Raw genomic sequence first — 26,519 nt, forward strand, 5'->3', positions numbered from 1 at the left:
GGCGGCCGATCCAGTCCTTGGCAGCACTGGGCAGGGGTGGTCTCTGACGTAGGTGATCGGAGGGCACGTTCTCCCTCTACTTTCCCTCTTGCTGCCTCTGCTCCAGCCACACTGGCTTCCCCGTAGTTCCTCGTGACCCCCTCAGGGCCTTTGCACTTGCTCTTCCTCCAGTGGGCCTATTCTTCCCCTGGCTGCCTCCCCTCATCTTATATGTCCTCAGTTTAAGAATCACCTCTTCAGAGAGGCTTTCCCTGATTACCCTACGTTGGGCCCTTTGTAATCTTTTACTCTACCTCCTGTTTATTTTCCTCAATTGCAATATATTCATTTTAAATTTATTTTGTATATATATTTAAAGATTTTATTTATTTATTTTGAGAGAGGGGAAGGGAGGGAGAAAAAAGAGGGAGAGAAACATCAATGTGTTGTTGCATTTCACACGCCCCCTGCTGGGGACCTGGCCTGCAACCCAGGCATGTGCCCTACACTGGGAATCGAACAGGTGACCCTTTGGTTTGCAGGCCGGCGCTCAATTCTCTGAGCCACACCAGCCAGGGCTTTTTATTATTTAATTATTAAAAAAAAAATATTTGGCTTTGGCCAGTGTCTTCCTCTAGGCTGTTAAGCTCTGTGAGTACAGAGCTGTGGATGTGTATCTTGTTCACTGCTCCATTCCCATCACCCATCCCGGCCTTAACCTCGGTGGGTCCTCAAGACATAGTCACTATGTGAGTAGATGACTGTGTGCGTGAATGAACGTGCCAGGCCTGCATGTCCACTGTGACACTAAACTTGCATGACCGCCCTGTGCAAGATCCCAGTCTCCTTATTGTGCAGATGCAGAAAGGGAGGCTCAGAGAGGTCTCGCCAGACTGGGCAGGAATGGGTTGGATACTAAAGGCCTTTGGACTTCCCTGCCCTCAGGCCACGTGAAGACATCAGCTGTGCATTCCCACATTAGTCTAACACAAGAAAGCAACATATTTATGCGGGACATGGCCTGGACCAGGCTCCATTCTCTGAAGGGCTGCTCCATCAAACGCTGCTGCAGGTATTGCCAAAGCAACACTGATAGCTTCCTGAAGCATTTGTAAATGGCGGAGGTGAAGGCTCACACTGACATTGAGGGTTGGAAGATCTGGACAAAGGGGTCAAATCCCCCAGCCCCCAAGACAATCCATCCTTATGCCGGCTCCTCCCCTATCCCCTGCCAAGGACCACCTTCTACCCGGCTGCCGTCTCTGGGGTATGCACAGTGAACTCTCTTGCCCGTCCGGGCATGGAAACTGCCTGTCCTGGGAGCTTGCAGAGGATCTTCCTTCTGTCCGTCTGGTTCCATCAGGACTTACCAGGTGCCAGTGGGAAAGACAGACAGGTCTTAGAGAGCTTTCCAGAAAGTTTCCTCAGCCCCTGATTTTGGTGAAGGGGACACCACTCTGGCATTTTTGTGGTCGGTGCCAAGATGCCTGCAGAGAGCTCTGGACGAGGGAGGCAGCTGATAGACACATGGGCACTGGAGGGGGTGACTGGCTGTGCCGCCTCGGAGGAAGCCCCTCCCTTCTCTGAGCTTGAATTTCTTCATCACTGAAACAGGGAGAACACTGGTCTGCTGTCGGGAGAGGTGACAAGGATTCTGCACAGGAACCTGCAGGTGCAGGTATCCCAGAAGCCAGTTCCTATGAGCAGTGGCTCTCAGGAGACCCAGCTAGTGCCAAGGCCACACCCGCCATGCCCCCCACAGGGCATTGAGCTGCTTGTGGTCCTTCAGCTGGTCGTTTCTGCAGCCATGATGACTCAGCATCATGTCAGGAGGGCTTTTAGAGGTCTGCAGGTGTCCCGTCCTTACTGCACGGGTGGAGAACGGAGGCTTATCGAGGACGAGGGACTCTGTTCTTGGGGGAGACCGGTGCTATGAACCAGGGACTGACATTTCCTAGGCAGGACACAGCTGTGTCCTTGATAGTCTGGGGCAACCTGGGGATGAGCTGGAGCCGGGGGCGAGGCCTTGGGGTCAGGAGGCAGAGATGGAGAGAAAAGGGATGGGAGTCACAGAGACGGATGGAGAAAAGTGATCACTGGTACTTGCCTTCCCAGCATCGCTGCTCCCGGAAACAGTGTTGGTTTCCCCACTGCTCATCCACATGACTTGGGTGGGACTAATGCTGCTCCCTGGTCCCAGGCATAATCATGTGACCCAGGTCTGGTCAATGAGAATCACAGTGACAAGTGCGGGGATGGGCACGGGACCAGGCCTGGCTGGAGGGAATCATGCCTTTGCTGGGACTCTCTGTCTTAGGGATGCTGAGCTGGGAGGATGTGAGCTCAGGGCTGGTGGGGCCGCCTTGTCAGGAGAGAATATGACTGGAAATAAAGTCAACACGACAGAACCAAGAAATGGAGAGGGATGTCATTTGAGTCCCCTGGATCTAACTGCACCTGAATCTACTTTAGACTTCTTGTTATGTGAGCCAATCCGTTCCTTAGGACAGAGTTTTGAATAGCTGAGCTGGAGGGTCCTGTCTCAGAGGAGGGAGGAAGGTAAGAGGGAAGGGTGAATATTTAAGAACAGTGTCTGAGAGTAACCCAAATCAGCTTCTTGGCCTTTTTAGAGAACTGGAGTGCAGACAGGGATTTGGGCCTTCACCCCGTCCAGACGAGTCTGTGCCCTTGGGACCATAGTTTCACCATCGTCTTCTCTCCAGCACATGGCCCTATGAAAATAAATGCTGTGGACACAGCAATAAGTGCTTGCCTTGCCTGGGTCCAGGAGAAGGGATGACACGCACTAGGGGTCGATTTCTCACCCCGTTCGTCTCTTTGGGAACTAGTGTTTATGAGGCACCTGCTTCGTGCCAGGCTCTGTCCTGTAGTTGACATACATGGCCTCATCCCCTCCCTGCCTCAGCCCGGAGAGGGTGACTGCCATCCTCTCCGTTTCACAGACGAGACAACGGAGGCCTCGAGAGGCTGGGCCATGGGCCTCAAGTCAAAGAACTGGAGCGTGTCTGTCCGACTCCAAGCCCTGCCCACAATACCACCCAGGGGTGCCCAACCTTTTGGCATCTCTGGGCCACACATTAAATCCACTGCGACACGTAATCACAAAAAAAAAAGTCTCATAATGTTTTAAGTAAATTTACGATTTGGTGTTGGGCCGCATTCACAGCCATACTGGGCTGCATGCAGCCGCGTGCTGCAGGTTGGACACCCAATAACACAGGAGGCCCCTCTGGGATTGAAGAGGGTGACACAGTGATGAGGGGTGGGTGGCAGAGAGGCTGTGGTCCCTCTCTGAACTTGTCCGCAGAAAGAAGCTCATGAGGGGCCCCTGGTCTCCTAGACCTCTAGGTGTAGCACCATGTTTGGTGGGGCAGGAGGCAAGGGCTAGGAGCTCCTGGGTTAGGCCTGGGAGGACCTGGACCCGGAGGCTGGTGTCCTGCCCAAGGCCGTGGGGACAGTCCCGGCAGTGCCTGTACTTGAGCTGGGCGAGCTGGGCTGGGCCGAGCTGGACTTACAGGGAGTGCCGGGGGCAGCCCTAGGCAGAGGGCTAGCTTCCTGGGGCAGAAGGAGCCTTGGAGAACACTAGCCCATGACATAGACAGGAAACTTAGTTCTAGACCCTTCTTCAGGGATGCTGTGTGTCTGTCTTAATTAAAAATTTCCTTCCAGTTGTTTTTAGAGACTGTTTGAGACCGTCACTGTGGTTTTTATAGACAGAAAGGGTGAGTAGCTGGGGGCTGGGGTGTGGTGCGCTGGGGCTCTGCCTCATGACACTGCAGGACTAGTTTTCTCCAAGGGCATCCACAGCCCCGAGAGATGCTTTGGAATAAACAGAGCCCATTACTCAAATAAGTAAATTTGGAGAGAGCTGTCCACCCTAGCCTCTACATAGGCAGTCACATTAAAGGCTCTGATAAGACCTGCAGCTAAGAATGCCTGTTCGCTTGATTTCACCTGCTGCTGCCCTCTCACTTGACCATAGGCACTTTGAGAGGGGAGTCGGAGTTATTTTCTGTGGGACACATTCAGGACCTGCTGAGGGTAAAGGAATCTTCCTTAGATGTCCCGGGTCCCCTGAGGGACCAGGGCTGAGCTCCAGATATTGGGGCCTAAGAGCAGCTGACGGTGGAGGGTGAAAATAATGACTCCTACTTTGGGTCATATGCAGCCTTGGACAGGAAGTTCAAGGACATCTCAAGGCTGAGAAAACTTGGGACAGGAGATGGCCTTCCCATCAACCCTGGGGACAGAACCTGGGTCTCCATCTGAGCAGTTCCAGTCTGCAAACACCTTCCCACCTGTCTGAAATTCTGCCATCGGCCACGCACTCCTTGGAGGAGCCAAGTCGTCTGTTCCCAGCTCATTCAGGAGCACGTGACCCTCACACTGACAGGGGGCCCCTGCGGAAGACTGGAGAGGAGAGAAAGAGGGATCCTGCAGAGAAAGGGACCCCTAAACGCCCACTGTTTCACAACCTGAGGGGGATAGGCAGGCAGCTGACTCTTGGGGACTCCTGGGGCAAGAAGGGTTTGCTCAGGAGATCCAGGTGTCCGGCTCAGGCCCTGGCGCTGTGTCCTGTGTTTGGGCTCTGCTTGTCCAGGGAATACTGAGTCCTGTCTCCTCGTGTGGGTCCAGCCTCCACGCGCAGCCGCCGTCAGATGTCGGCAGGACGCACCATCATGCGAGTGGCACGCAGTGAGTAGCTGGCGCCCTGGAAGTAGTGCCAGCGGATCCCGTTGAGCTTGCGGACGTGGTTGTGAGCTGGGTAGTAGATGCCGTTGAGGTTTGAGAGGCCACAGGCATCAAACCACCACCCTGGTGGAAGGGAGGAAGAGGCTCTGGGGAGCGGGAGGCCCCCCAGTGGGGTGAAGGCAGCCCCCAACCCCAAGGACTAATCAGGCTGCTGCCTCCGCCAAGAAGCCAGCTCATGGGAGATGGGGTTAGGTGGGAGTGGGCATGGGGATGCGAGGGAGACTCCCAGACGCCCCGCCTAAGGCCGATGGAGGGTGGCCCTGGGCTCCAGCTACAACCTCTCGGCCCCTCCGCTGCCCAACCGTTTCCCTAACCCCTCTGTGTCCTAGTCTCCTCCCCTTGCCAACCTCTTTCCTACTCCCTCAAAGTCTCCATTTCTGTCTCTCCATGGGTTTCTAATGCTCTTTGTCATTGTGAGTCTCTCACACTCCGGGTTTGTCTCTCTCTCTCTCTCTCTCTGATGGTCCCTGTGCAGTCTGTCAGTCTGCAGGTCTCTCTTAAACTGTGCTCATCTCTGCCTGTTGGTTACCGCCTCTGTCTTTCTGGGTCTGTCTGTTTCTTACACAGTGTGCCTCTCTCTGTCTTTCCTTGGTCTGCGTTTTTCTCTCCATCTATCCCTTTGTAATTCTGTCTCCACGTAGCGCTGTCTCCACTGCTCTGTCTCTGTGCCAGTTCCGGTGTTTCTCTGTCTCCATCTGCTCCTGCCTCTGTGTCTCTCCTACCTCCCACTGTGGGTAGATGGGGCTTCCCCTCACCCAGCACCCACCTCCGGACAACATCTGGGCGCACTTGCAGAGGCAGTTGTCATTGTCTGCGTCCTGGGTGCTGAAGTTGGTGCCCTGCAGGACCAGGCTGCTCTGGCGCCCCGCTGAGCCGCTATACCCGCTCAGGGAAAGCCTGGAAGCCACCGGAGGTGGTGGTGGGAGAGGGGCCCAGAGTCAGGTTGTGCTGGCTGAGGAAGGGGCTCTGATCTGGTTGTTCTGGGTGGGGGGAGCCCCAGCCTGGGGTGCTTGGCCCATCTTCCCTCCTAGATTGCCCTCCCTGGCTGCTGCCTCTCAGGGACGGAGCACCAACTGTTTGCCAGGCTTCCCTCATCTCGCTGAACCTGAGTCTTACACGGGAGTGAGCATGGTTATGATAATAAGATAGTGAGGACAACGGCTAACATTTTAAAAAACATCTACCATGTGCCAGGCATTGTTCAAAACACTTTACATGGTTTAACTCATCTCGTTTAAGCCTCACAACACTCAATTATTTCCATGTTATAGATGAGAAAACAAAGATCCTAAAAACCAAAGGAGACTACCTAAGGTCTCGGAACAAATGAGCGTGAGAGCCAGATCTCAGCCCTTTGGGGCCTGACTTGGGAGCTACATGCATTTTCTTGCCCAGCTGACCATCTGCGACCCCAGCCCCATCATACCCCCTTACATCCACCCACCTCCTCCAGGAAGCCTTCTCTGACCACACCAGCCCCCTTGGACCTCTGCCCTGGGTGAGCCCCTATTCCTGCGACTTCCACCTCTGCAGCCAGCTGGGGAGGGTTTCTATTTCTCTGCCAGGCTGTGAGTCTCAGCTCTGCCACTCGCCAGTTGCCTGACCTTGGGCAGACTGCTTCACATCTCAGCTTCAGTTTCCTCAGCAGTTAAGGTGGTAATGATAGTATATTAACAGTGAGGACTTCAATCAGCTGTTGTGATTCGATGACTTCAGTGCGTGATGGGCGCAGAGCAGCGCTGACGCATGATAAACGCTCAGCACAGGTAGTGTTGCTTGTCATTTGTTCCTGTGTCCCTGGCCCTTGGCACAAAGCTGGCCCAGGCCTCCACTTGCCTGGTTGGAGAGTGTTGAGTGCTTGTAGCACAGAAGGGGCTGCGCTTGTCCCTGAAATGAGCAGCCAATTTTGGAACAATTAAGAAGGTCCTACAGGTGAAGGCAAGTGGATGCCAGACATGGCCAGGGCAGCTCAGGGAAGCTCTGGTTCTTCCAGGGCAGGGCCTGGGAGATTTTCCCAGTGGGATCCAGAAGGAATGTAGGACCTGGACATATGCCTGGCTAGGTCCCTTCACCTCCCACCATGGGCTCTACCTGTGGTGGGGCAGGGGCATGTCTCTCAGGGTCCAGATGGCTGCGGCCAGCCTTGAAGCTCTCACTGTGCCCTTAAACATGCCACCTGGGGCTCAGTTGGCTGGTGTTACAAACTGCCTGCCACGAGGCCCATCTGAATATGGACTCCCAGGGTGGGGCAGGCAGACTGGTCCCCCTGCTCGTATGCTAATATAGTCCTGACTTTTCCTTGTGGCCATTGAGGGTGCCTCATGAAGGCTCAGCGATGTCAGTTCGGAGCCAGGCGTGGAGACAGGGTAAGGTTTGGGGTCAGACTCAGTCTGGGGCTGCGCAAAATCAGGGCTGAACAAAGCCGATTGTCCTCATGGGTCACTCCAGCAGCACTGGCCTCTCTACTGTGCCCAGGTCCCCAGTTCAGGCTCTGCCTCTCTTCTTCTCCCCTTTGGCAGCCAGCATGAGCATCTGTGACCTCTGGGGAACCCCCAAGTCATGGGTCAGGAAACCCCAATTGCCCCATTGCTCAAATGTATTTGAATATGTTTGTAGCTCAGTCCTGGGGAACCCAAACAAACCCACAGCTCTCTGGGGGTCCCCAAGTTGGACACATCAGGTGTGTCTTCCATGTGTCTGTGGATCTGTGCCTGAGTCTATGTGTCTGCAGTGTGAACATTTGGATAGCCTCTTCCTGCCTGTGTGTGTTTTGTTCGCGTTGGTGCTAGACTGTCCATTGTGGGTCTGAGGGTGTGCTCTGCCTTTGTGCCTGGGGCTGTCGTGTTTTACTTGAGAGGGCTCCTGTGAAGGACATTTGTACACGTGTCTGGGTGTGGCCTGTGTTTCTCTGTGTAGCTATGCCCTTGTATGATACTGTGCTCTGCGTGTACCCCAGGGGTGTGGCGAACCCCTGCCTGTGTGCATGCATGTCTATCTTGGATGTGTAATCAGGTCTGGTGGGTGCCTCTGGGAAGCATGTGCCCAGTATCTGGCCTGTGCCACCCTTCTTCCCTCCTCATGGGCCACTTTCTTTTTGGGCTTATGCATGCACCCCAGCTGGGCTCCAGCAGCCCCCAAGATTGTGACTGACAAATAAGGGTGGCCCTCCCGCCGCTGCTGCCCATGCCCAGCTGCTGGCTGCCAATGCATTGCTGCCTCTGGGCTTCCCTGTGGGAACCCTCCCAACCTCACCAGCTGGCTGATTCTGTATGGTGGTGGCACGGGACCAGCGGCTGTTCTGCCACTTTCCCCCTGGCCCTCCTTTGGCAGTTTCCAGGCCCCACTGTGCTTTCCAGGGTCTCTACCCCAAGTCCCCTAAGCTTTTTCTGAATGAGTGGGACTCTTCCTTATGATCTCAGCAGCCTTCCAAAGAGCCTTGCTCAGGTTTCAGGTAACTGTGTCCAGCCAAATGTCAGCTCTCTCTCCGTCGTTTTTCAGAACATTTTTACCATCTGAGATGTCCTTCCTATTCTCCCTTCATCTGGAGAATGCCCACCTATGGCAGATATGACCACAGGGCCTCAGTTTCCAACATCCCTAAACTAGGTAGAGCAGAGTGTTGAGGGAGGTTAAATAATGTGCCTGGAACATGGTAGGTGCTCAATAGATGCTTATCCCTTTTCCTAAACAGAGCCAAGAGCCAAGCTGAAGGAGGGAGACCTTAATGATATTATAATATGCTCATATTTAAGCTCATCTTGTTGTTAAGAAGCAGAGGAGCAGAGACGCCAGAGCCTTGACTCATCCAAGGTCACAAAGTGAGCTGGAGCAGAGCCAGAATGAGCCCAGGTCCCTGGACTCCCAGCCCAGAGATCTTTCCATCTCTCCCCACAGCATAAGACAGGCTGGGGAAGTTGCCTCTCCTCTTCTGGGCCTCTGTGAAATGACTGTCTTAGGGTGATTGACCTTGGAAGGTCCTTCCTGCGCTGAGAGATGGCAGCATCAGCAACATTTTCCCCACCCCACCCCGCCCCTGCAGTGGCTGGGATGTGCTGAGTGCTAACCAGCTGCCTCCAGATCCTGTGACGTGTGCCCGAATGGGAGACAGATGGTAGGAAGAGGAAACGCCCCGGGACTGACCCTTGGTGCAGACTCGGTAGTTACTAGCCAAGGGTCCTCAGCCCACCCACCAGCCTGGGCCCCGAGCCCACCTGTACAGCTGCTCCTCGCTGCCCAGCTGGAAATGCTCATACTGGGCATAGGCCTTGTTGCCTTCCCAGTCTTGCAGCTCCAGACGCAGAGAGTAGGCTGCCCTGCTGGTGAGCTTGTGCACCAACTCGTTGCCCAGCCAGTGCTCCCCAGCCGGGTCCCCGAAGCCCTAGGAGGAGAGGGGGGTCAGGGTGGGCTGTATGCTAAAGAGCAGGGCTGGGCCAGGGTCTGGGGCCACTTATCCAAAACCACTGTGCCTGGTGATCAAGTTCATAAAGTACAGTGTGGGCAGACTTGGGGGGAGGGAAGCTCCCCAACTCCTAGAGCAAAAAGACTAAGATTTTTGCAAATGTAAAAACCTGTAAAAAATAATTGAATCACGTTTCTATTAAGTTTAAGAACAGGCAAAACTAATCTGTGTTGATAGAAGTCAGAATAACGACTTCCTTTGGGGGAGTGCTCACTGGAGGGGGCGCAAGGAGGCTCCAGGGGTGCTGGAAGCGCCGTGTATACAGCTCAGAACGGCGGGTACATGGGTGAATACATATGTAAAAATTTACTGAGCCTGAAATACTTAATACTCGTGCATTTAGCAATTTAAAAATTAAAGATTTTATTCAGCTGCATAAATGGTAGAGCAAACATTGTTCGGTGACATGGGAGCCACTGTAAAATTTCAGCAATACAGAACAAAAAGGAAAAGGGACTCACGGAAATGAACAACAGGGTGGCGGTTGGTGGGGGGCAGGGGGATATAAGAGGGATAAATGGTAATGGAAAAATACAATAAACATAAAGAAAGAAAAAATACTTTAAATAGTGAAGAAAAAAATTGAGCAACATGGAAATATAAAGAAATAGAGGAGCCAACGGTGTCCTAGGATGACAAACCAATGACCTTGGTGAGAACAAGGATTCAGCACCAAGGACAGGGCACACCGAACCCCCAACTCCCCATTTTAGTCTTGCTGGCCTCTGATTACCGAAAGCTCAGCACTCTTTCGTGTATTTTTGCATCGGAGCACCCTGTATCTCTGCTATTCTAAAGGCTATTTAAAACCCAATAGGTTCAAGAACACTCATAGCTTATATCAAATGAACAGCAAGCAGCCACAAAAAATAACATTGTTGCAATTCCTCGTGGGTACTTTTGTTCATTTGTTTTGCCTTCGAAAACTTTTGAGTTTTTTCAGCCATCTTGCCAAAAATTCTTTATTCAAAATTTAATTTTAAAAATTGGAAAACAATTGAGCATTATTTCTCATCTTGTAAAATGCACATGGTCTTTGAGCCAGCAATTCCACATTGCAGAATCTCTCCTGCAGGTGTGGTGACGGAAGTGTACAAAGACAAGGAAATTCATTTAAGCAATTCAGCCAGGGGTGGGAGAAGGAGATTACTCTTTTTCTGTTGCGTTTTTTGGTATTTAGGTTTTTAAAATCAGTGTATATACATTATCTTTTCTAAAAATTAGAACAGAAATTTAAACTTTCATTATTAGGATATATGCTAGAACTTGCAAAAAAAAAAAAAAAAAAAGGTTAAATTTCAGAGCATGGATTTCCTGAAAGGTAAAGGGTGAATCATTCCCCTGTCTACAACCCACCTCCGAAACCAGGTTTCAGGGCTGAAAAACCCTTCCTCAGGGCAGTAATGTTACCTGTTTATAATCTTTCCATTTCCGCTGAAAATTCACGCTGCCATTCTCACGGCGCTGGATGAGGGTCCATCCACCTCCACTGGTATCCATGTCACAGAAAACCTGAGGGAATTGGTGGGAGGCGGGGGCTGGGAGCCCTTGGAGGCAGCAGGAAGCCAGGTATGGGCCAGCCCACGTGTGATCTGGCCAACTTGACGGCAGGCGAGCCTGGCGGTCAAGGGCATCAGAAGGATCCAGGCTCAGATTCCCCACCCACTGTCATCACTTTTCCAGGGGGCAAGCGATGGCCTCTCAGAGCCTTGCTTCCCTCATTTGTAAAATGGGACAGAAATACTTTAACCTCCTTGTGCCTTGGTTTCTCCTCTGCAAACTGGGGTTGTTGTAAGAATTAAATGAGATGAATCATCTCAAGAACGATCTGAATAAACATAGGCTTTTCACTCGCTATCACTGCGGGGCTGGTGTAAGGATTGAATGCTGGTAGGTGTGAAGTGCTTGGCACCCAGTATAGACTCAAGAAATGCTATTCCATTCAGTGGACAAATGTTTTCTGAGCACTTCCTGTGTGCCAGGCTCCATTCAAGGCACCAGGTGCCAATATGGATAAGAAAAGAAGAGTTCTTCCTCTCAAACTGCATACCATCTACCACAATCACATCTTTCAGTCTACATTTGTTCACATGTTATTTTTTTTCCAGCCAATGCATTACATGGTCAGTGTTCAGTGAGGACAAACTTGGTACCTAGCCCTGGATGAGAAGAGTCAGAGAAAAATCAGACATAAATCAACCCTCGGTGTTGACTTGATTCGGAGGAGACTATGATAATGCAGGCAGATAATTGATGACAAACATTTGGGCAGCTGCAAGGAGAGTCCCCATGAAGGAGTCACTGGAAAACCCTGGGAGGCTTCCCAGAGGACATGCCATTGGAACGGGGCCTTGGTCGATAATGCGTCTGCTGGGTAGAGACAAGTGGGAATGGAGTTTCCAGTGGAAGGAGAAGCAGGAGTAGAGGCTCTGAGATGGGAAAGGCCTGCTCAGTGAGGGAAGACAGCGGCATCTGCTGTGGGGGTGGCTGAGGGTGCAGTAAGGGAAACTGAGGCCCAGAGAGGGGAAGGGACTTGCTCAAGGCAAGCGAGTCTAAAGTAAAATTTAGGTTTGATTCCAGATCTCTTGCCTCCTAGGCTAGCTCTCCCCTCTCTATCAGTGTTCCCAAATTTCAGCCATTCACAGCTCCCCAAATTCTACCAAAGCTAAATACTTAATTTCATATGGAATATTTACTTAAAAAATGGTATCCCTCCTTTTTTTTCCCCCACTAGCGTAATACTTAGACCAAATGTATTTTAAAAAAGACATCAGTACCATAAGTGGAAAACTAGTACACTTGCCTTTGTAAGTGTAATTGTAAAATAAATGAGAACAAAATAGTGTTATGAAAATCTAGCTAGACACTGAGAGCATGATCTCCTTTTGTTAAAAGGGGAGTTTGGCAGGTGTGTTAAAGACAATCTGGAAACAAACTGAGCCATTCTCCTTGACATATTCAGATTTGAAAGGAGATTGAAAAGGGAAGTAAAAAGTGTGAATACTGGCAAATTATTCCCCATATACTTCCACTCCTGCACCTGGCCCCCAAACCCTCCCTCCTGACCTCCATGCTGTCCCTTGACCCCCCTCCCCACCTGATAATTGGACCTCAAAGCTCAGGGCAACGTGGGGGCCATTCACACTGAAGGTGGTCCCTAACTTCCCACATGGAGCAGAGAGGCCCCACTCCTGCTTCAACTGACTGTATGCAAACTAGAAATAAACTTCTTTGTGTTAAGATCCTGGAATTTCACGGTTTGTTTGTTACATCAGCGAGCATTACCTTCAACACAACTATTTCCCGTGATTCCAACTTAAAAGCATCTCTGGAGAGGATGGAGAAGGATAAACTCACAACTTTGGGAACTTCTGCTTTAACCCCATGATCTGACCCCTGGCTGGGTGGGGGCTCCAGAAGGGAGGCCACCCCACCTTCTTTGAAATCGAAAATGTTGTACAAGCCTGATATTGATGGAGGATGGAGATTTGTCTGTGGCCCTTGGATCACCACCTGTGACAGCCTCAGCCCCCAAGAGCCCCTCACCTTCCTGGGCTCTGTCATATTGGCCACATGGATGGTGTAGATGCCACTGGCATTGGCCCCGAAGCGCTGGATCTCTGCACAGTCCTGGAACACCTGCTCAGCTGCCATAATGGAGGCTACAACAGGACAAAGCAAAAACAACCAGAGGTGAGCTAAGGAGAGAGGGGAGGGGCCCGGTGCGCGCTCCTGCCTGCTCTGTACCAGGTTCTAGGTGGGAATTGCTGGGGACAGGGAAAGGAATCGCACCTGGGAAGGTTTCCTAGAGAAAGTGACAGTGAGCTGGGACCTGGGTAAAGAGCAGGAGTTGCCCAAGTGGTGATGGACAGGGTGTTCCAGGCAAAGGGAACAGCATATGCAAAGGCCCCAAGGTGGGAACAGTCCTGGTGTGTGCAGGGAGCAAGGTGTGGTCAGGGGAACTGAGTGAGGCCGGGAGGGGAAACAACTCACACCGTGAGAACAGGGCTGAGGCCAGAGAGAGCTCGGGGAGTTCGATCAATCCGAGGGGAGCAGGGCAAGGCTGGCTCAGAGAGGACACACGAGGCCGAAATTTCAGCAGGGGCCAGGTCAGCCTTGAATGCCAGGCTGGGAACCCAGACTGTGCCGAGGAAGAACACTCTGGCCAGAGTGTGGAGCAGAGAGTAGAGGGGATATGACTCAGGGATGAGGCTGCCAGAATCTTTCAGGAGAGGGTAATTGGGGCCTGAACTCCAATGGGGTACTTCTCACTTCCACAGGGCAGAAAACTGAGGTCCAAGAGTGAAGTAACTCGCCCAAGGGCACACGGCTGGCAGAGGCAGAGCCTCCTCTCGCCTCGGGGATTTGTCCTTGGAGCACCCTTGCGGGAGAGGCCCAAGGTCCCCCTCCATAGCCTACTTCTCAGCTGGACATCCCTGCAGCCCTGGGAGCTGACCACCGGTCTTAAGAGCCCATATTTCTTCTCTCAGGAGACTGTTAACGACCAAATCCCATTGGTGCCCTGGGGCTTCAGGCCTGGCCTGAAAAATGTGACTGTTGACACATAAACAATGAGGGCTTCAAGTTCTCCTCTCTGTCTCCTTTTAGTGGGATCCAATTAGAGGTTTGAGCTGCTGAGTCCACCAGAATCCAATCTCTAGGTAGGTGGTAACCAAGGATGGGGCTAAAATAACAGATGGATCGGTAGCCTCACCAATGAGGAACCAGAGGGCTACCAGGGGGCAGGACTTCCTGTGTTGGCCTCATCCTTGAACCTGGACCCTAGGTCCTGGAGCTGGTGTACCTGGCAGAAGGAGGCAGTTTTTCCTAGATCACAAATGAAGTGACTAAGACCCCAAATCATTCCCATAAACATTCCCTGGGCAGAGTCTCTGCGGCTCCAGCTCTCAGCACTCTGGCCCGTGGGAAACTGCAGCCCAGCCAGATCCAGGGAAAGTGCAGGCCTAGAGGTGAACAGGGACAGCCCCGCTTCACCCAGCCCGGCGAGGCCAGAGTGGGCAGCTGGCCTCAGGTTTCCAGTCGGCCTTCCCAAGGCTCTGTCCACTATTGTTTTCCTTAGTCAACAACATAGCGATAAATAATAACAACAGAAGTGAAGTATCTATTATGTATTGAAGTGTTTCTTAGCCAGGTGCTGCCTGGGGTCATTTGGGGTCAGAAGAAATATTTTCAGCAGGTATAAAAGTAAGAATGGGCTGGTATTGATGTCAATGTAGTTTGGCCCCAGCCTCGGTCCTTTTGAATCTCTAGGCTGGTGATTTGTACAGTATGGACCCATTTTGGTCCTAGACACTGTGCTTAGCCCCTTCATGTACATGGACTTATCTGATCTCTGTGCAATCACTCTGTGAAATAGGTGCTATTATTATTCCCATTATATAGGTGAGGAAAAGTGAGGCTCTGAGATGTTAAATGACTCAGGCAAAGTCCCAGTTCTAGTAAGTGAAGAAGCCAGGGATTGAACTCTGCTCCATCTGACTGCAAAGCCTGTCAGTTCCCCACTTCCCACTTCCCCTTGGATCTCTGCCACTGAGCCTACATAAGGCTGAGCAAGCAGACTGTGTTAATGAATGCTGCTTCTGATGTTGTGCATGCATTGGGTTTTTTCTGCCTGTGCCCCTGTCCTTCTAACTTTCTGGACATCCTGAGTTCTCCATCCGTTGCCAGCTTCCACCTCCCTAGGACAAAGCAATGCAGGCTTCCTCCTAAGCTTTAAGGATGCCTGGTTCCTGCGCCTGTCTCCATCCAATCTTCTGTTCTGCACCTGCTGGCTAATCCTCTTTCAGTTTCTCCATTTAGACAGAGAAGAGAAACAGTGCCCTACAGCCCTTCCCTGGTGACAGTGCAGCAGAAGAACAGGGCCTTTGGGCAAAGGGTGCCTAAGGGGAGGTGCCCAACACGACTTCCCCTCAGACTGGTGAGCAGACATTGGGCCATGGAGGGAGACTGGGCTGGTGTGAGCCTGAGGGGAGAGGCGTTGTGCCGGGACCCTGTGGCCTGGGCCGAGCTACAGGAAACCCACGCATGGGATTAATGTGGGCAGCCTCCCTGCCAGGGCAATGTACCAGTTGGTGATGGGTTTGGGTCACTCTGTATCCCATGGTTTGGAAGATGGCTACTTCTCCTGCCTATCGCTTGCTAGGGTCTCAAACCCTTATCCAGAGGTGTCTGCTCACTTAGATGGAGCCATGGTGCCACCCTCTGCTCCCAAATTGCTGCCAGCCACAGTTCCTGGCACCCAACAATATTTCTAGGCTCCTTGTGCTATTAAGGCTTTCCAGATTCCCCTATCGCGATCCAGTAGCGGTAGGAACCCTTTCCTGTGTCTTTCTCTCTCCTCCACTCCATGGTTCCTACCCAGCTTCCTAAAACAATCCTACCCTGTTCACAGTTCCCCAGGGACTCTCCACTGCCCTCAGGTTCAAGTTCCCTTTCCTTAGCACAGCATTTTTTAGGCCTTTCATGGGCTGGAAAGTTCAGAAGAAACACTGCTAGCAGAACATCTGGTGCATAGTCGGCACTCACAAATACGCATTTCCTTCTTTCCCTCTGAGACCCACAGGCAGGGCGGGTGGGCGTTTCTGCCAGAGACACAGGCCAAGACCATGGCGCTCACTGCTGTCAGCCCAGCACCTAGCACTGCACCTGGCACACAGTGTGTGCTCAGGAAGTGTTTGCTGACTGCGTGATGGAAGCTGGAACCAGGGATGCCCTGGCCACCCCTGGCGAGCCCCATTAGAAGGAGCCAGTGAGGAACAGGGAGCTGGCCCATGCAGTGTTCTCTCGGCTCAGATGTCAGGGCCAGAGGTGCCCCCTCACTTCTGTTTGGCCCTCTTGAGCTTGTGGACAAGGGTATTAAGGTGAGAGAAGTCCTTAGGGAGGCACTGAATCCAACCTCCCCATTCTGTAGGTAGGGAAACTGAGGCCCAGGGAGTGGTGGAGCAAGCCCAAGAAAGTGGGAATGGAGGATGGATCCTGGAATCCAAAACTGTTAGTCTAAGCTGGTTATCCTTGTTATGATCATCATTTCCATTAAACAGATGGGGAAACAGGCCAAGAGAGGGACAAGGGCATGCCCAGGGTTACTCATAGAGTCTGGGAGAAGAATCTGGACTGGTTCCTGTTGGGACTGTTGGCTTCAGTATTATTGTTGCATGTGGTTATTTCCCTTTCACCGGTGATGGGAGAACGGTGAGGCCTTCCCAGGGATGGCTTCCTGGCCCAGACCGTAAGCGGCGTCTGCGGCCAACCCCTCCTGCCCTCCTCCCGCACCGTGCGGACCCCGCTCACCGGTGCCCTGGGCCACCAGGCGCAACAGGTGCTGCACCGACTCCAGCAGCTGGTGCTGCTGGAGCTGCAGGAGGTTGGAGTTGCTGCTGGCCGCACGCAGGCTGCGCTCAAGGTTGGCGAGGGCGCCGTTCTGGCGGCTCAGCAGGCGCCGCAGCTGCTCCTTCTGCCCGCGGAGGCTGGCCAGCTCCGCCTGCTGCTGCGTCTCCAGCGCTTGCACCCGCGACTCCAGCGCGCTGAGGGGCGGGGCGGGGCGCACAGGGGTGAGCCCGCCGTCCCCAGAAGGCAGCCACACTGTCTCACTTTCCCCTGGGTCCCAAGGTACCTCCGCGGTACAGATCGGTGCTGAGGCTCAGAGAGGTAGAGCGCTGGCTCAGGGCTGCAAAGCCCAGAGGTCCGTGGCGCAGAATGAGGATTGGAGAAAAGAGTAAGATGGATTTGGGTCCAGTACAGAAAAGAAGTAGGAGTGGGAGGAACAGGCCAGCGACCAGGTAGCCAGGATAAATCCCAAATCCGCTCGTCCTTTGATCCAGCATCCACTCTCAGGAAGTAACGTCCGGGGAGCAAGGGCAAGAATGCCCGTCGGGGGGCGGGTTGTAATAAGGTAAAACAAAACAGCCTAAGTGCCCAGCCGCCAAAGGCTCGCTGAGAGTGTTCTGTTTGGTGTTCCCGGAAATATTCTGGAGCCACAAGGAGGAAGAGGGCAGAGTCATTTGCACAGAATTGGAAAGATGCTCAGGACTTGGCGTGGGGCGACCCTCGCACATCAGTGCCTCTAGTCTTAACCGCGGATGTGGGAGGATAAAAAAGAGAGAAATAAGACAAAAGTATAGTGTAAATATACAGGGCCGCAGGTGAACTTACAGGAGAAGGCACGGAAAGACAGTGGAAGGACACAGTGATGCTCCTGCAGTAAATAAAGGGAAAGAATTCCCCCCCCGCGGGGGCGGGGCGCTGCTTCTGCGGAGCAGCTTGGAGCAGAGGGCACTGGAGAGGAGAAGAGGGGGCTGGTGGGGGGCCAGCTTCCCCTTTCATGTATACAGGTCTCTGCTGTCCGATGATATGAATATGAGGCTTTTTTCTGGTAATGAGTTTTAAAAAAGGAGAGGTGGGGGTTTTTTTTGTTTTTTGTTTTGTTTTTTTAAAGGAGGGCTTTTGACTCAGAACTTTCATGGCTGGCATTTTATCCCACAGATATGCTCACGTGTGAGCTGGGAGACATGGAATGTTATTCATTGCATCACAGGCTGCAACTGTAAAAAATCAGAAACAACCTCAATACCCATTAACTGGGGATGTGGGAATGAATGCAGGGACAGATGTACCACAAGGGTGTCCTGTACTTATAGAACCATTTCCATGGTAATTGAAACAAAAACCACAACCCATTCAAAACCAAGGTGCAGAAGAGTGGGTTTACATATGGGTTTAAATAGGACAAAAAGGGAATTTTTTAAAAACTTATTTATAAGAAATCTGGAATATCAGCTTATAGAATGTCAGCTTTACCAGGACAGGAATTTTTCTGTATTTGTTCCCTTCTGTAACCCCTGGGTCCATAATAGTGCCTGACACATCGTAACACCTCAAAAAATTATTCCTTTTTTTTCCTTCCAAAATATAGTGTTGGTTGAATGGACAGAAAGACACACAAGAAACCAGGAACAGTAGCTACCTCTGCTGTGGGTGGGTGGCCGAGGGAAATTGAGAGATTTTCTTATATGTCAGGTTATGCTGACTCATTCTCCAGACTAAAACACAAAGTCCAACCAGGGCAGAAGGAATTTCCCCTGGATCCCAAATTATGTTGTAGGAACAGAGGGAATTTGGGCACACCCAGATTCCAGAATTTCAGCCAACTCCAGGGACCAAGAGCTTATTGATGATATCCATCTTCACTGATTTCTAGGCACTTCGTGCCAATCCAGAGTGATGGAAAGTGCCCTCCCCCACCTTGAGGTGGGAGAATAAGAATGAGAAGGTGACAAGCTATCATTAACTGCACCCAAGTCAGAGGGAGTTGAGCGATACTTATGGACTTATCTTGACCCATCACATGAGCAACAATAACACCTCGCCCTGTACACAGGCCTGTGGCTGCCTCTGTGTGTGGGTTTTGCCTCCTCCAGCACCCTGACCTTGGCAGTTTTTTCTCTACTCAGCTTGAAACTCAGATGAAATCAGTCTCGGATGTCTGCTTCTCTGCCTTAGCTATATTCTGTGACTCTTTTCTTCCTTTGTAATGTAAAGGGTGTTCCTCCCATGCGTATTTGCGTATAAATGCAGAGATTCTCCCTCCACTAGTGTAGACAAGAAACCGGTAATTGTGGTTGCTTCTGGGGAGGAAAGTTGGTGAATGAGATCAGAGTTATTTCTTTACAAGTAAATGAATCAAATTAAAATTTACAGGGCAAATTGAATGGTATGTAAATTGTAACTCAACAAAGCTCTTAAAAATTTATGAAATAAATAAATGGAGAAAGGAAAAAAAAGAAAGAAAAAGGAAGGAAGGAAGGAAGGAAGGAAGGAAGGAAGGAAGGAAGGAGAAAGAAAGAATCAGGGTGTCCTGAGCTCCAGGAAAACGCCTGCCCCTGTCCCCACCCAGGGCTGGGAAACCAGGCCCTACAGCACCTGGCCCCCAGCCCAGCCCCCGCCCAGCCCCTGTGTCCACCTTCACTCCTCGCTGCAGCCTGGTCTCCACCCCTGATTTGAGTCCTTACCCCTGCCCTGGCCTAGTCCCAGCTGTAGCTCTAGCCATAGCCCCCAAATAATCCCTCACTCCAGGCCTAATCCAGGTCTCTAGCTCTGTCCCTAGCCTCTGTTGCAAGCACCAACCCAAGTCCAGCCCCCAACCCTGGCCCTGGCTCTCAGCTTGGGCCCTAGCCCCTCTCTTGGCCTGGTGCCAATGCCCACCTGTTGTGGTCCTGCAGCTGGTAGAGCTCATGGCCCTGTAGCAACAGCTGCTTCTCCAGCTTGTTGGTGGACAGTGAGGTCTCCAGCAGCTGAATCTTCATTCTTGATGTCTGGTTCAGTACCTGCCTCGGCAAGCAGGAGGGGGTGGGGGGTACTGTATAAGCCCAGCAGAAGGCCTGCGCAGCAGCTGCCTACCTGCCCACAGGCTTGACCATTCCAGAAACTTGCTGATCTGTCTCCACCCTCCCAGCAGTTAGTTCCTGAGGTTGTTCATTCATTCACTCACTCACTCACTCACTCACTCACAGGCCCTAACTGAGTTCATAATCTGCTTCCTAAATTTGCTCTTCCCATCACTGCTGCTCAGGCAGGCTCCAGGAGGACTCACCCTTGACCTCCACACCTAATCTATCAGCAAGTCCCATCAGCTCCATGTTCCAAATGGCTGCCTGACCTCCTCCCTGCCCCTGCGTGGCCCCCACTCTGGCTCTGGCCTCTGTCATTACTCGTTCTGTGTCCTGTGCCAGCTGTGCCCACCCTTGTCCCCTACAGTTCATTCTCTGCTCAGCAGCCTGAGGCAGCTTTTTAAAATGTGGCCCCTGCCCAGGCTGGTGTGGTTCAGTGGACTGAGCGCGGGCCTGCGATCCAAAGGGCAGCTGGTTCCATTCCCAGTCAGGGCATGTGTCTGGGCTGCGGGCCAGGTCCCCAGCAGGGGGTGCATGAGAGGCAACCACACTCTGATGCTTCTCTCCTTCTCTCTCTCCTTCCCTTCCCCTCTGTCTAAAAATAAATAGATAAAATCTTTAAAACGTGGCCCCCTGCTCAAAATCTTCCTGTGGCTCCCACCTCATGAAGTGGAGGAGCCCAGTCCTCACCATGGCCTTCAAGGCCCTGTGATGCCATCGGCCCTATCACCTTTCTGACCCCTTGCCCGCCGCTCGCCCCCTCGCCACTCCAGCCACTCTAGTCTTCTTGATGTCCCTGCAGCTTGCCTGCCTGGTCCCATCTCTGGGCCTTTGCACACGCTGTTTTCCCTGCCTGGACTGCTCTCCCAGCAAGTGCTGCCATCCTACCTTCTAGTGGTGCCTGACTGGCCTGCCTGGGCTCAGGTCCTAAACCTGCAACTCATCCCAGTGGCCACTCCCACCACACGTGGGGGTGGGATGCATATCTGTTTTATTTAGTGCTGTAAGCTACAACCAGGCCCCTCCAGCAGTGCCTGGCACATGGTAGGTGATCAACAAACGCATGCCCTTTGTCAGTCACCTTTCATCCATTCACTTTCTCACCTCTGACTTATACAGCTATTTCCTCTCTGTCATTGGCCCCCTGAGGTCTAATGAATTGTTTGCTATCCACCTCCCCTGGACCCCTGTGATCCCCCCCGGGGTATGGGAGTATGCTGTCCCTTTATCCCAGTGCCCAGCACAGACCTGGGCATTGGAGTCACAGAGGCCAAGGAGCCAAACCCAGTGTCACCCCCAGGACTCATGGCCTGGTGGGAGATGATTTTGTGACAGCGTCATTGGGAGGGACCCCAGGGGGATTACACACCCAGAGGAGGCCCTGACATTACCCAGGAACAGAGGTCAAAGCAAGATGACCAAGGCTGGCTGTGAGCCAGCCTGGTTGGCCACAGGCCCCCGAGGCCGCCCGCTCACCCTCTGGTACCTGAGCCTCCACGTCAGTCAGCTTGCGGGTCCGGGCAGTGGTCTGGTTCAAGAGGCTGGTGCCCAGCTCCAGCATGGTGGCCGTCTGGTTCTGGACTATATGCTGGTGTAACTGCGCCAGCTCCGGCCTCAAGTTCCTTTGGATGTACCTTTCTAGCTGTGGGGAGACCATGGGCTGAGGTCATGGGCAGGGGCTAGGGGACGGCTCCTGTCCCTTCTGTGTCCATGAAAGACACAGGATAAACAGGAGGGGCCTCTCTGCCATGCCAGGCCACCATTACTTCTCACCTGGGCTGGCTCAACAGCTTTCTCTCTGGCCTTTCTGCCTCAACTCTTGTCTCTCTCTGCCCAGTTCATCCTCCACTCAGTAGCCAGAGGGATCCTGCTAAACCTAAGTGAAATCACATTCTTCCTCTGCTCAAAACCCTCTCAGGGTTTCTGTTTTACTCAGAGAAGCCAAAGTCTGCTCTGACTATAGCTTCTTATATGACCTGACCTCCCGCTACCCTTCTGATCTTTTCTTTTACTCCTCCCTTCCTCACTCGCTCCAGAAGAACTGGCCTCAATGATATCCCTTCAACACAGCAAGCATGCTCCTCCCTCAGGGCTTTGCACATGCTGTTCCCGCCACTTAGAAGCCCCTCTCCCCACCATCCTCATTAGCATGGCTCACTCCCTCATGTCATTTCAGGTTTTTCTTACCACTTATCAATCCCTGATAAAACATAAATTACCTATTTATCTGTTTTACTCTTAGAATGTCAATTCCATAAAGCCAGGAACTTGGTCCTGCTCACTCCTTTACCTCCATGTCTAGCACAATGCTTAATGCACTCTGGGTGCTCAGTAAATGTGCATTCAATGCATTAATAGAAAAGAGGAGCAGCCAGGATCAGCAATAGCCCACAAAGTCATGCCCATTATCCAGCCTCCTAAGCGAGAGCCAGCAGCAGAGAGTGGGGACTCATCTTTCCCAGAATTAGTGTTTGCAGATCTATCTGCCAAACTGAGCTTTTTATTTTCCTCACTCTCCGTGTGCCAAACAGGGCTGATCCAGCCAGGCTCCAAGGGTTCTCCCAGCTTGAAAGTTCTGGGATCTGACAAGATAATGTTCATTTCTTTGACAGGGTTCCCGCCCGCCCCCCGCCATGAGCAGGATAAGTTGGTCTGGCTGTGACACCAGGATCAAGTCCCAAAGGTGAACAGTGTGTTCTCAGGGCTCAGTGCCCCTCCTCCACTCCCTCTCCATTCTGCACACATGCTGGTCTCTTGCCACTCCCCCTCCCCCAATACCCTCTCCCACCTTCCTCACTCTCTCCCTCAGTCTTTCATGAGGTCCCTCAGGGCAGCTCCCAGGGTCCCTGGGAAGACTGGTTCTCCCCAGGGAGAGAGGTGGCCAGGGAGAGAGAGATGGAGGGCCAGACTCTCCTGCTTCCTCCTCCATCTCATCTCTCCGCTTCCGCCCCAGTGGCCCACTCCCATCCCTCCCTCCCCAGAGTGCTTTTGTATGGGCACATTCCATTGTAGCGCAAGGTCAAATCCTGAAGGGGGCGCATGTGGGCTCACTGGTATTGGTCGGAACACTGGCTCTCAAAGGGTGGTCGCTGGAGCAGCATCTCCAGGGAGCTTGCTAGAAATGCACATTTCTGGGTCTCACCCAAGACCTACTGAATCAGAAACTGGGGTGACCCCCAGCCGTCCGGTGAATCTGATGTGTACACAGGACCCTGAGTGTACAAGTCACCAAGGGGACGGGGGACCAGGAAGACAAGCACTTCCGAGCTTCTCAAGCCTCTGTCCCGTTGACGCCCCTTCCTCTGCTGCACCCTCAGCTCCACACTCATTGTCTCCCGCAACACATAAACATGCTTCAACGGGTCCCATCTAAAAAGTAAAGAAAAAATATCCTGGATCCAACAGATCCCTTCAACTGTGGTTCTAGTTTCTCGCCCCCCTTCAACAATACAACTTCTTGAACAAATTGTCTCCATTTTCTCACCCCCATCCTCCCCCTCACCTTAAAAAAAATTTAACAACATTATTATGGTGTACTTCACACATACAGAAAAAAAAGCATAAAAATAATGTAATAAAAGCTGTGTATTGACCGTGCTCAAGAAAAAAGTATAACCCATCCTGTCAAATCCTGTGCACCCCCTGACTCCCACCTGTCTCCCCAGAGCGGCAACCCCTTTGCTCTTTAACTCGCCTTGCTCCGGCCTCCTTGCCGAGGCGGGGTCCAGGCACGTGGTGGGGTTCTCAGCAGCGGTGAACCCGGATGACCGCTCCCCTTCTCCCTTTTTCTGGCAGCGCTTTCCCCTAGTCTTCCTTCTCTCTCCCCCATCACCTCCTGCCTGTCCCCTCCTTAACCAGGCGCCTCCACGTTGAGCGTGGGTCTCATAGCCTAGTCCTGGGCCCTCGTCTCTCTGCACGTTCTCTCCTGAGGTCAAGGGTCCTTAATGTGAAGAAAACTCGGGAGAGTCCATGAATGTGAATGAGGAAAAAATTATATCTTTTGTTCACTAACCTGTGATTACAATCTGGCATTTTCTTTCATTATGAGCACAGGCCACACACCATAGCGCTATTAGCTGATCCTGGGACTTCATTCCCAACAGAAATCACACATAATTTCATATCGCCACCCACACGTTACAGTACCTTAACACACTGTTTTTGCTCATTATGACCCTGGAATTATGGACATTCTTGTACCCACCACGAAACAGTGCTACGACTAGATCACGGATTTAGTTTTACTATTTCGATTACAATTGCAACATCACTTGGTGTTCTTATGCTTTTGTTTTTTGCATTTGAAGGTATTATTCTGAGAAGCCTTCCATATGCTTCACCCAGGGTCAGATGCCAACGTGTCTGAGGCCACAAATGCACCGGGGCCCTGTAGCAGGTGCTCGGTCGCTCCCAGGACTTTCACAGCCCCCGCCAGACTTCTCCCGTGAATGTCCCACCCACCCGTCTCGGCACGGGTTTCCAAAAAGCACCTCAAGCAAAAGCGTCCGGCATGGAACCCTGGATTCCTCAGAGCCCACCACCCGTCCCTGCATCCCCACCCCGTTCTCCCTTCCTCTTTTCCTTCTCACTAAATGGCCCCGCCCAGCTCTTAAGCCCCAAACCCAGACCCCATCCCGGGCTCTTCTTTTCTCATCTGCTGCACTCAATCCACTAGTAAGTTCTGGCCACTCTGATCCTACTGCGAGTTTTGAATTGGTTCACCTCCCTCCGCCCCAGGCCAGGCTACCGTCATCTCCAGGGGACGGTACCCTCCTGGCGTCCACGCTGCACCTCTGTCGGCTCCCCGGGAGTCCAACATGCGGCTGGCCAGGGCACGCCAGGCTGGATGAGGGTGAGCAGACCTACACTGAAACTGCTCCTGGACTTTCCCATGAGTCACGAGCCTCCTGGGACCTGGTTTAAAATACAGACTCCCTGGCCCTGAGTTCCTGCTCCGCGCTACGAGATAACAAGTTCATTCCTACTATAAGACCTTCTCAGGCATCTCCCCCAAGCCTCTCATTTGCAGATGGATACACTGAGGCCCAGAAGACTTGCCTAAGGTCCCTACTTGGTAGGCTAGGTCCCAAAACTCCTTGCTCAGGGACTTCCTCAGGTCTGCAAAGCTGGGTGGGACCTCAGGGTAGCTTGGGGTCATCTTGAGTGACAGAAGCTCCCTCAGCACCCTCACTGGTCTCTCACTTGTCCTTTGGCTGCAAGTGGCTGGGTGGGACAAAGGCCACCTGCAGCTGGGGCCCATCACCCAACTTGCAACACTCAGAATGAATTCTGGGATAGGCAATCCAGGCCAGATGGGCCAGTATGGCTAAGGTGGGGCTCCGGTGACTCATGTCAGCCTGTGTGTGTTGGGGGGGGGGCGGTGTCGGTTGTGGACCAGGGCTTGGGAGCCAGATGAAAGGGTGAGGGAAGGGTCCCAGTGGAGGCACCGACATGGGATGGGATCTGCCACGGCCTCCCCCGCGCCCTGGGTCCTGCCCCTTCTCTGTAATCCTCATGCTGGCAAGTTTTCAGGGCTCAGATGGGAAACAGGCGCCTGGACTCCCCAGCACCCTTCCTGCCTGCAAAGAGGCTGATCTTTGACCCCTGGCCTCCCTACCTTTCTTCTTGGTCCTGGGTTTGAGTTCTGGCTCTATTCCTCTCCAGCTGGGGCCTCGAATAGTTGAGGACTACGTTTTTCTGAGCTCCCTTTACCAATGTGTGACATGGGGACGGTAAGCCCTGCTCCTTATCAGGGAGAGGGCATCTGTTTGAAGGAAACGAGAGGAGTTTTGCCAGGCAGGGGCCGGGGGACGAAGCAAGGTATTTCAGAAAGACAACAGAGGAGCATCTGCGATGCGCATTCTCGGTAGCCAAGGCTTCTTTTCTCCTGCACTGTTTAAATAAAAGCTACTACAACTGAGAGCAGATAAACGGCTTCGGTCCATCCATCCAATGGACTCTGCTCAGCAATATAAAGGAACTCTCACAGTGACCTGAATGGCTCTCGGATATACTATGCTGAGCGAAAAAGAGCCAGACTCAGAAGGCTACGTGCGGTTTGATTCCTTTATAGGGCTTTCTGGACAAGTCAGAATCCACGGTTGCCATGGGCTTGGGCCTGGGGGCAAGGACTGACTACAAAGGGACACAAGAACTTTTGGGATTTGGCAATGTCTATATCATGATCGTGGCGGTAGCTACATGGCGGTACCCATTTCTCAAAATGCACAGAAATATGTGTAGAAGGGTGAATTTCACTGTATGCAAAATTAAAAATATAAAAAACAAACCCACCAACACAAGGTTCTTTCAAACATCCCACACATATCATCATAATACATATGTTTTCTCCAAGTAACCCCTCCCTCTGAGTTTCATTCATGTATTCCCTCAGGAATTTTTTCTTGGGTACGTACTACATGCCAGGCCTTTCCTAGGTATTGGGTTGGCCAAAAAGTTCATTTAGTTTTTTTCCTGTACAACGGTTCTAGTAGCTTCTTAATTGTCTTTTACTTCATTAGAAACCATTTTGTGAGATTGTATTGTGACAGCTGTCATGTCAGTGTGCATTGAAAAAATTTTTCAAAATTTGTGAATTTTCGTGCAGCCATTTTAATTTTGAAGATGGAAGAAAATACGCTTTATTATTTCAAGAAAGGTTAAAAACACAACTGAAATGCAAAAAAAAAAAAAAAAAGGTCTGTGCAGTGAGTGGAGAAGGTGTTGTGATTGATTGAACATGTCAAAAATGGTTGGTGAAGTTTCCTGGTACTACAGACATGTTGGCCAAATACTTCTTTGCTGTGGGGCTGCCTATGCATTGGAGGATGTTTAGCTGCACCCCTGGCCTCTACCCACCAGAAGCCAATAGCAGGAGACAGCCGACATACTCAAAATAGCTA

General features: G+C 52.0%; 1 protein-coding gene across 1 annotated transcript in view; it reads right to left on the reverse strand.

Annotated features, from left to right (window-relative positions):
* Nucleotides 1-4,556: 4,556 nt before the first annotated feature.
* The window catches only part of ANGPT4 (angiopoietin 4), a 30,473-nt gene continuing 8,510 nt past the window's right edge, over nt 4,557-26,519 (reverse strand). Inside the window, exons 2-9 of the mRNA XM_054573463.1 lie at nt 21,104-21,259; nt 19,433-19,554; nt 16,523-16,755; nt 12,758-12,873; nt 10,622-10,723; nt 8,964-9,130; nt 5,519-5,649; nt 4,557-4,815 (exon numbers count right to left, since the gene is read on the reverse strand). Coding sequence (XP_054429438.1) covers nt 4,655-4,815; nt 5,519-5,649; nt 8,964-9,130; nt 10,622-10,723; nt 12,758-12,873; nt 16,523-16,755; nt 19,433-19,554; nt 21,104-21,259 — 1,188 coding nt within the window. The 3' untranslated portion in view covers nt 4,557-4,654. The remainder of the gene's footprint in view (nt 4,816-5,518; nt 5,650-8,963; nt 9,131-10,621; nt 10,724-12,757; nt 12,874-16,522; nt 16,756-19,432; nt 19,555-21,103; nt 21,260-26,519) is intronic.

Source organism: Pteronotus mesoamericanus, unplaced genomic scaffold, assembly GCF_021234165.1.
Source record: "Pteronotus mesoamericanus isolate MK-2021 breed Mesoamerican mustached bat unplaced genomic scaffold, CSHL_Meso_final contig_25, whole genome shotgun sequence".
Lineage (NCBI taxonomy): Eukaryota > Metazoa > Chordata > Mammalia > Chiroptera > Mormoopidae > Pteronotus > Pteronotus mesoamericanus.